Here is a 10,000-nt window from a genome sequence, read left to right on the forward strand (position 1 = left end):
TCTCAGCAGTGAAACAAAATGGCTTCCCTTGTGAGGGGTCATGTATTTGACTTGCAGCTGCCTATCATGGCCAGGTCACTGTTGAAAAAGAGATCCTTAATCTCAACAAGCCTATCCTGGTGAAGCACGGCTGAGCATGGTGTGACACAGAGCAGCCCAGCGTCTCCCCGTCCTGTGGAGACCGGTTCGGCCCAGTGGGTTTGGGGTTGACGGAGCCTGGCCCGGTCTGGCCCGGTTTGGTGCGGTGTCAGTCAGGCGCAGTGATAACCCTGTCACCCCCCCTGCCCCCCCCCCCCCCCCCAGCCCGAGGAGCTGACCCTGCTGCTGATCAAACTGAGGCGACAGCAGGCTGACCTCAGCACTGCCCGCCAGCACACGCTGGCACAGCTCCTGCAGATCAGTCTCCACGGCAACAACCCAAAGGTCAGAGGTCATCCTGTGTGTGTGCAGTGCGCCATGTGCCATCCTCCATCTTCACTGGTCACTCATCGCACTGAGATCGTCGTCCCGCTCCCTCCGTAGAGACGGTCGCCCTTAGAGACAGTTACCCTGTGTCCTGCTCGCTCCTTACAGACAGTTGCCCTTTATCTTTGTCACTCCTGAGAGACAGTTGCCCTGTGTCCTGGATATTCCTTAGAGACGGTTACTATGTGTCCTGGTGACTCCTTAGAGACGGTTACTATGTGTCCTGGTGACTCCTTAGAGACGGTTGCCCTGAGTACCAGTCACTCCTCAGACAGAGATGGTTCCCCAGCTCCTGTGAAACAGGGCCTAAGTAGAAAGAGGACCTCTCAAAAACAGATCAACATGAAGACAGAAGGACCCCAGCTGCCCTGGAGGGGAGGAGTTAAACTGGGGTCCTGGCTGTGCTCATTAGACCCCCCTGCCCTAATGCTGAACCCCCTCGGCCCCCCCGGCCCCTATCTCAGCCTGGGCCCTGGCCACATCCTCCATCCTCCTCACCGTCAGGTCACCTCATCACCCTCCGGAAGATTCCGCATTCCCACCCCGGTTATTCCTCCTCTCTGAAACGTCTGACTGCAGGTCACCCTCCTGGCCGGCACGCGTGGGTAAATAAAGAAGTAGAACTGTTCAGAATGTTTTTCTGTACGCCTGAGTTTAAACCTCAGGCGGGGTTAAAGGGGAAGCGCTGCTTCTCGGTGCGGTCGGTAAATCAATGGGCCGTCTCGCGGTCATCGCGGCCGATCGCGTTCATTCACAAACCCGCCTTCCGCGACCGCGAGCGAGCCGTTCACCTGGAGGCGCCGTTTCTCCCGCTCTGCGAAAATGATGAGAAACGGGCGGCTGGCAGTGTCGTAGCGTAGATTAATGTCAGGACGGTCGTATCCCCGTTTCCTCACGGTGGGTGAGGTGTTGTAGCGTAGATTAATGTCAGGATGGTCGTATCCCTGTTTCCTCACGGTGGGCGAGGTGTCGTAGTGTAGATTAATGTCAGGACGGTCATATCCCTGTTTCCTGACAGTAGGCGAGGTGTCGTGGCGTAGATTAATGTCAGGACGGTCATATCCCTGTTTCCTCACGGTGGGCGAGGTGTCGTAGCGTAGATTAATGTCAGGACGGTCATATCCCTGTTTCCTCACGGTGGGCGAGGTGTTGTAGTGTAGATTAATGTCAGGATGGTCATATCCCTGTTTCCTGACGGTGGGCGAGGTGTTGTTGTGTAGATTAATGTCAGGATGGTCGTATCCCTGTTTCCTCACGGTGGGCGAGGTGTTGTTGTGTAGATTAATGTCAGGATGGTCGTATCCCTGTTTCCTCACGGTGGGCGAGGTGTTGTTGTGTAGATTAATGTCAGGACGGTCGTATCCCTGTTTCCTCACGGTGGGCGAGGTGTTGTTGTGTAGATTAATGTCAGGATGGTCGTATCCCTGTTTCCTCACGGTGGGCGAGGTGTTGTTGTGTAGATTAATGTCAGGACGGTCGTATCCCCGTTTCCTGACGGTGGGCGAGGTGTTGTTGTGTAGATTAATGTCAGGACGGTCATATCCCTGTTTCCTGACGGTGGGCGAGGTGTTGTAGCGTAGATTAATGTCAGGACGGTCGTATCCCTGTTTCCTCACGGTGGGCGAGGTGATGGTCGTATCGCTGTCACCCTCACTGTGTCTCCACACGGTTGCGCGGTGCTAATGTCAGCGGCTACACGCCTCGCCTAACGCCCGGCACTGCGTGTAACCGCGTGCGCTTGCGTGTTCCACAGCCCCTGCGCCCCTGTGCGTGTCGTGTGTGGGCTTTCCCTCGCGTCTCGGACCGCGCCGAACCGAACCCGTCTCTCACTCGGTCCCGGGCGCGGAGCATCGATCTGCAGGCGGCGGCTCGCCTTTGTGTTCCGCCCGTTCACTGACCCCCTCGTCTGGTGAGGCCGATTCATCCGCTGCGCTCGCCGAATGCGTGTCTTCACCTGCCCGTGGTCACAGACTGAATGCTTTCTGCTTTTTTGGGATAATTGGAAAGGCAGATCACACCTGCAGTTGAAATATCCTGTGTGCTGCTGCTGCTGCCCTCTCGTCTCTGTTTTTATTGCTTTTTTAATTCTGTCTCTCGCTTCCAACCTCACTGTCCTGACGGTCTTTTCTCTCTTTCCCTTTTGGCTTTCTTTCTTTCCCTCCTGCCCGTGCCTCTGCTGCTGCTGCTGCTGCTGCTGCTAGAACAATGTGCTCTCCCATCACCTAAAGAGGAATCTGCAGTTTCTGGACAGCCAGGTGGGGCCCTGCTCCGTGTGTTTGCCGCACAATAATAACCGCCGTCTCTCAGCGACGACCGTGCGCGTGCTTTTTATAAGAGTTCCCCTGTGCGCCTGTCTCTCGCCTCCGCACCCTGGGCCTGGTGAATGCGGCTGAACAACAGCGGGGTGTGACCCAGCGCCTCACGCTGCCTCAGCACGTGCTGCTCTGCTGGGGGGAGGTGACAGATCAGCTGAGCCCGAGTGTCAGAATGTGCTTGTGTAAAAAAAAAAAAAAAAAAAGTGTTTTTAATCTTCTTCAGTCAAACATTCGTGGAAGGGTTTGGTTCCGAAAAAGGCAATTGGCAGGAACATATGCAGGAAGGAGGAAAATTTACCTGCTGGAAGGCAAATATTTCTGTAAAAACCGGTCTTTCCTGAAGCACCTGCTGGGACCACTTTACGAAGGGAGGTTGTCTGCCAGGAGCTGATTAAAGACAGACTGACGGATGAAAAACGAGAGTCAGACAGAAATAAAGAGAGAGAGGGAGAGAGAGAGAGGAGGGAGAGAGAGCGAGAGAGAGAGAGAGGGTGGAGGAGGAGAGAAACAGGGCCAGATTGAGCCAGACCAGACTGCCGGAACCGTTCTGGCAACACAGAGCAGCAGGTTGTTTTGGAATGTTTTTCTTCCTCCAAATTCCACATCAGTGTTCCAGAACTCCACCGCCTTCAGTCGTCGGTATCGACTCTGCGACATCAGCATTAGAATGTTCAAGCCTAAGAGCGTTCTAATCATGTATTTGTGACCTCACACCATGCAGTCACTCAGTTCTAACTCAGCATTCTGTCACCACCCTCTCCTCCGCTGTCCATGCTGCAGAACTTATAAGCCTTTTCTGTGGGCTACAAGTGGGTTTAGTTTCAGAGCTTATCACCATAAAGTAAATGTGGCAATTATAAACAGGGCTCCATAAACCTTCCCAGTTTAGGAGCATTTGCTCTGGAAAATTAATGTGTGCTAACGAGAAGAGCGGCACATCTACTAATTGGGATATATTAGTGTGCTTCTAACGCAGGAGCACAGATGCTCCTTGGAAAAGGACGTTTGCGTAGAGCGCTGATATATTGTCCCTGTCCTCCCTCAGAACCCTTTTCCTGATTTATAACTGCTCAGTCCGGGTTTCTTTTTCCTTTAATTTGTTGTTCCATATCTCCACCGTTTCTGGGGCTGTGGGTGACACTTTATATTACACACGTGCACACACACGTGCACACACACACACACACACACACACACATGTGCACACACACTCACACACACACACACACACACACGCACGCACACACACATGCACACACACAGAGGCCTGATTTATCTTTGCGCTTGTGGTAAAACCTCCATCTTCGGTGTGAATACACTTTTCAGAAGGGTCAAGTCCTTAAAGCCTGAGCTGCTCAACCTTGCTGTCTAATTACATGTAAAGTAGATTTCATATTGAGTCATATGCCAGCAGAGTTACTCAGCTGCCTGCCATATGTTTAAGAAGGCCAATCACTGCTGTTTCACTCAACATGGTTTTACGCTGCGCATTTTTTTAATCACTTTGTTAGGATATGACAATTTCGGTAAACAAAACTTTGTTGTGAATGCTCTTTTTTTTTTCGAGTCTGTGTGTCCCACAATGGCCTGTGTTTGATTCGGATGGGACTGATTGCTCACACATGGTGTTGTACACTGTTGGGTGAGAGCAGTGCCTCGTTGCCATGGCGTCCCCGTGGCGACCGCGGTGATGGAATGTCAGTTAAAGGCTCGGACGGACAAAAGGGCACGAAAGTCTGTTTGTGGTCGGAGCTGCAATTTCTGTTATTGCTAATAGTGCTCTCACTGATTTCTCTCAACTGTGCGGCCGTTCTCCTTTCTCTGCTATTGATTATGTGTCATAACGGACATAAACCCCCACTTTGTGGGGTTTGAATATCAAAGGGGGGGCGGAGGGAGAGAGAATGATTGACAGTTCAAAGGGACTGTGGGTGTATTCTGTAAACTGATTGTGTGCTTGTGTTTGCCTACATGTTGTGTGTTTCTGTTTGTGGTTGTATGCAATATTCTGTGTGTGTGTGCGTGTGCGTGTGCGTGTGCGTGTGTGTGTGTGTGTGTTTGTGTGTGTGTGTGTGTGTGTGTTTGTGTGTGCGCATGTCTGTGTGTCTGTGTGTATGTGTGTACTGTGTGTGTGCATGTGTGTGTGTCTGTGTGTGTGTGTGTGTGTGTGCACGATTGTGTGTCTGTGTGTATGTGTGTACTGTGTGTGTGTGCATGTGTGTGTGTGTACTGTGTGTGTGTGTGTGTGTGTGTGTATGTGAGTGTGTGTGCGTGTATGTGTGTGAGTGTGAGTGTGTGTGTGTGTGTGTGTGTGTGTGCATATGTGTGTGTGTGTGTGTGTGTGCACCGGTGCCCATACATCTCCCCTCTCCTGTCTCCGGTCTTACATAGATGAGAGAGAATGACCCTCTCATCTTCCTGAGTCACACAATGATTGAGAACTCTGCTCCAAGGCCTCAGCTCTACCAGCAAGTAAGGTCCTGGCCAATCAGCGCCATCCCTGCTTCCTGTCTGTCAGGTCCTGGCCAATCAGCGCCATCCCTGCTTCCTGTCTGTCATCAAGCAAATGGACCACTCCTCCCCCTTCAACTCTGAGTTCACTCCAATCTTCTCACGACATCTTTATCCAGTCCTGTGTTTCTCGTATCTTCATCCATGGTTGATTTTGTTTATTTATTATTCTTGCTGGTATTGGATTGATGTTGGCATGGCTCGTGGTGTATGGTATGCTATGCTAAGCTAGCTTTCCATCTCTCACTGTGGGTGAGACCCGTTCTCATTGTTCCTGCCCTCTGGGAGACTCTTCTGGAGTCGGTTGGACGGCCATTTTGTAGTTGGACCGCCATTTTGTAGCATTGCTTCTTCACCACTTCCATGGCTGCCACCCCTGCTGAAATAAACAGCTCAAACAGCTAGGTTTTGAAACAGCCGGTAGCTGGCTGACCAGTTCAGACCAGCTCCATACTGAACTGGGTTTGACCAGCTCAAGCTATGTTTTGAAACAGCTAGTCGCTGGTTGACCGGCTCAGACCAGTAAAGTCAGCTGGTGAATTCAAGCTAGCCGTAGCTGGATTTTGCACCAGGGACCCCCTCCACTGGCACCCCCCCCCCCCCCACCAATGACATCATCACATCACCAGCCACATCGTCATCTCGGCGGGAGGGGTGCAGTCGCGTTTGGCGTTGGCGGCCATCCTTGTCCCCGTCTGTAGTCCGGCGGGCGTCTGCATGGCTCACAATGTGCACGTTCAGCAGGCCCCCCTGCTGGGACCTCCACTTCACTGTCAATGCATGCGTGTGCCTGAAAATGCAAAATTCAAAAGCCGTTATGAGTGATTTGGTCCTTGTTTAAGCTCTCGTTGTGTACACGCCCCGGACTTCTAAGTATTCCTGCGACGTACAGTAATGTAGCTTAATAAATAAAGTGCGTAAGTGATGTCTTCTTCGTTCTTTATTAAATTAAGTGACCGTAAAATGACACGAATGTTTATGGGGCTCAAACAGTTTTATGCCCGGAACTGAGCGGTAATTTAGAGTGGCTAAACTAATGTGTAAGACCTGCCGGAAGCCATTTCGATGCTTAGCGGTGGAGTACCGCGCTGTAATAAAGCTCAGCGGTGTTGCCCGGTGTGAAGGAAAACAGAGTCCCACCGCTGTCCCGCCCCTTGTATCTGAGCAGCACACCTGGCTGTGAGAATGGGGTGAAGCTTCCTTGCTGGGGGTCGAGTGCGTATGGTGAGCCGATGCCACTGCAGGTCAGCTGTAGAACAGATTGCACAAAATGGCTGCCGGGCTAAGCGTAGCGTTAGCTTAGCCCCCCCCCGTGTGTTCTCACTCAGTTTAAACCACGTCCGGAGGTTCCCCGGCGTACGTCAGACGAGCCCCCCCTCGATGCACACAGCTGACTTACGCTCTGCAAGCAGAGTACCCACAATCGTGCGCTGATGAGGCGTCTATTTGATGTTGTTTTGAGAGGAAGACGTCCCAGAAACAGGCCGATGTCGCGTTAAGATGTGAGAGTGTAGACGTTGTGCGGTGTGTGAAGGGGTGGGGGTGTTTGCTGCTCTGATCTTTGCACCTCTCTTGTAGACTGTCCCGGAGGACTACAGAGACAACGCCTACATGTACCGGCAGGGCAATCTGGACCTCGATGTGAGTACAACCTCCCTCCCCATATTTTTGTTTCATGTTTTGAAAAATCCACAACATCTGTTTTTTTCCACAAAAATCTGTATTGGTCAACATTTAAGTTCCTTCATCTCTCTCCTCCTGTTTTATATATATATATTTTTTTTTGTTTATGAATTCAATCAGTAAAAGATTCTCTCCTCGCTGAATCAGTCCATGGTGCAGGCAGGGGTCTTCACTGATTACACACATCTCACCGTGAGCCCCATCACTCCCATCATCAGAGGAGGCCTGATGAACATCAGTGGGCCGGCGTTCAGCTCCGGGTCTCCACGTACGGAGCGTTAACACCAGGAGTCCTGGGCTGGCGTTCAGCTCCGGGTCTCCACGTACGGAGCGTTAACACCAGGAGTCCTGGGCTGGCGTTCAGCTCCTGGTCTCCACGTACGGAGCGTTAACACCAGGAGTCCTGGGCTGGCGTTCAGCTCCTGGTCTCCACGTACGGAGCGTAAACACCAGGAGTCCTGGGCCGGCGTTCAGCTCTGGGTCTCGACGCACGCGTTTACAGGCCCGTACTGACCTTGACGTTCGCGCTCGATGCTCCGTCAGAGCGCTGATAAACAGCTCCAGCGAAACGCGGCGGAACAGGACGGATAAATCCCTGGCTGGAGAGTCTGGAAATTAAACCGCCGTCTCTAATTGCTTACAAGCAAATTGTTTACAAATTGAGCGCCGAGGGCCCAGTGGAGAATAGTTAATAATAACGCTTATCTTGCGTTTCAAGCTCCTCAAAGAGGCTCAGGAAAAATAGATTTTTTTGGAAAGTCACCTCGACGTTCGCTCGAGAAAGAGCAGTTGATTCGGGTTTCCACTTAGACGGAGACATTAAGCCCTAATTGTGTCTGACAGCTTCAGAGAGCGACCGTCCTCTCAAGGTTACAAAACCGCCTTTAAAAACACAAACAAGATCTACATTTTGTTCAACTTCCTTGTTTGGAGTTGTAAGTTCTTCTTCTGTAGTTTCCGCACCAAACGGTCTGAAACTAAAGGTCGTCGGAGAAACTGTGGAGCACGTGTCAGATCAGGTATGATTTTTATTAAATATCAGTTATCCATCACCAAGTTGAGTTCAGAAGGTAAGCTTTGGCCAAGTCAGTCATAACTCACTGCTGCCTGACCCCGTGGAGCAGAAGCAGCTGGGCTCAGATGTTTTACACAAATGTGAAATTATATAATAAACTGTTATTGGGCAGCCTGTAGCCCCATGGCGACGATACATGATTTGGACCCAGGGAGTTTTGGGTTCAAGAAGCACACAGCTGTTGGACCCTTAACCCCGCATTGCTTCAGGGGGATTGTCCCCTGCTTAGTCAAAAAACAAAGGGTCAGCTAAATAACAAATCATTATTATTATTATTATTATTATTATTTTTTTATTTTTTATTATTATTATATATAGTATGTATAGTATACAAGTATGCTAGGTTGTGAGCTGCAGTGCACAGAGTCTGAGAGGGGTGTTAGAGAGGCGTTAGTGCTCAATGGGGGAGAAGAGCAGGTCTAATTGAGGAGCCTTTGGCCTCCTGCCATGCTGCTGAGAGGAGCTAACATGGCAGAACCCACGAGCACGGCGTTGGACTTAATTCCTGTAAAAACAGCGGCTTTTGACCACCGGCTGCTAAAAATAGCGGTTATGAAATTCTGTGTGCAGAGAGAGGGGAATATGAGCGGAGGATGATGTTTATCATCTGAGGCCCAGAGGAGTGAGAGAGTACATGGTGAACTCTCTCCCCTGCCCCCTGTCCCCCCCCCGCCCCCTCACCTTCAGCTGTCCCCTCAGTGAGAGGGCCTGTGCTTTAGACAGCTGTAGTGTTTCAGCTCTGAATCCACGGCTTTCGCATTGCTCCCTCAGACAAAGAGGGTGTGATTATCCTGTCGAAGTACTGACACACGGTGCTTTCTGCGTGACTTAAACCTCTTGTGTTCATCGCAAACCTCAGTCCAGAGAAGTAGACACGGACACAGCCCTTCAAACCTGTGACATCATTTTAAGTGTGATTCTGAACACTGGACATCATCTGAAGTGTGATTCTGAGTACTGTGACATCATTTGGAGTGTCATTCGATGTACCGTTTCATCATTTGAAGTGTGATTCTGAATACTGTGACATCATTTGGAGTGTGATTCTGTGTACTGTGACATCTTCTGAAGTGTGATTCTGTGTACTGTGACATCATTTGAAGTGTGATTCTGTGTACTGTGACATCTTCTGAAGTGTGATTCTGTGTACTGTGACATCATCTGAAGTGTGATTCTGAATACTGTGACATCATCTGAAGTGTGATTCTGAGCACTGTGACATCACTAGAAGTGTGATTCGGAGCACTGTGACATCATCTGAAGTGTGATTCTGTGCACTGTGCCATCATCTGAAGTGTGAAACCCTGCTGTTGTCCGCAGGTGAAGCTGAGCAGGTTGTGTGAGCAGGACAAGGTGGTGCGGACACAGGAGCACAAGCTGCAGCAGCTGTACAGAGAGAAGGTGCCCCGCCCCGTCGCCCTTGCGCCCGCAGCAGGGAGTCTGACATTTCACACCCCGGCCCGTGCCTCCATTCTCCTACAGCTGAAAACATTTAAAGAGCAAGCCAGAGCCATCTTTTTCTGCCTCAGCATTTTCCCTTAAGGAGCTGCAGATCCCTTGGTCACAATGTCCACTGGAAATGTGTGTGGAGCAGTGTGTGTACACGTGTGTGTGTGTGTGTGTGTGTGTGTGTGTGTGTGTGTGTGTGTGTGTGTGTGTGTGTGTGTGTGTGTGTGTGTGTGTGTGTGTGTGTGTGTGTGTGTGTGTGTGTGGAGCAAGCGTCATAGGGCATGCAGGCTCAGCACTGTGTGGGATTTATAACAGCTTCCTGGCACATTCCAAGGCCAGCTCTGTGGGACCCCAACAGGGAGTTTCACTGCAGGAGTGAAAATGTGTTTGCAGCTAAATCTGGAGTGGGTTTGAGTCTATAGCTGGAGTGGGTTTGACTCTATAGCTGGAGTGGGTTTGACTCTATAGCTGGAGTGGGTTTGACTCTATAGCTGGAGTGGGT

The 10,000-nt window shown here is 50.8% G+C and overlaps 1 protein-coding gene across 1 annotated transcript in view; it reads left to right on the forward strand.

Annotated features, from left to right (window-relative positions):
- LOC133118851 (pleckstrin homology domain-containing family A member 5-like) overlaps nucleotides 1–10,000 on the forward strand; it is a 94,542-nt gene that overhangs the window by 68,520 nt on the left and 16,022 nt on the right. The window contains exons 13-17 of the mRNA XM_061229107.1: nucleotides 304–423; nucleotides 2,667–2,720; nucleotides 5,172–5,252; nucleotides 6,870–6,932; nucleotides 9,370–9,450. Of these exons, the coding sequence (XP_061085091.1) occupies nucleotides 304–423; nucleotides 2,667–2,720; nucleotides 5,172–5,252; nucleotides 6,870–6,932; nucleotides 9,370–9,450 (399 nt within the window). The remainder of the gene's footprint in view (nucleotides 1–303; nucleotides 424–2,666; nucleotides 2,721–5,171; nucleotides 5,253–6,869; nucleotides 6,933–9,369; nucleotides 9,451–10,000) is intronic.

Source organism: Conger conger, chromosome 19, assembly GCF_963514075.1.
Source record: "Conger conger chromosome 19, fConCon1.1, whole genome shotgun sequence".
NCBI classification, from domain to species: Eukaryota; Metazoa; Chordata; class Actinopteri; order Anguilliformes; family Congridae; genus Conger; species Conger conger.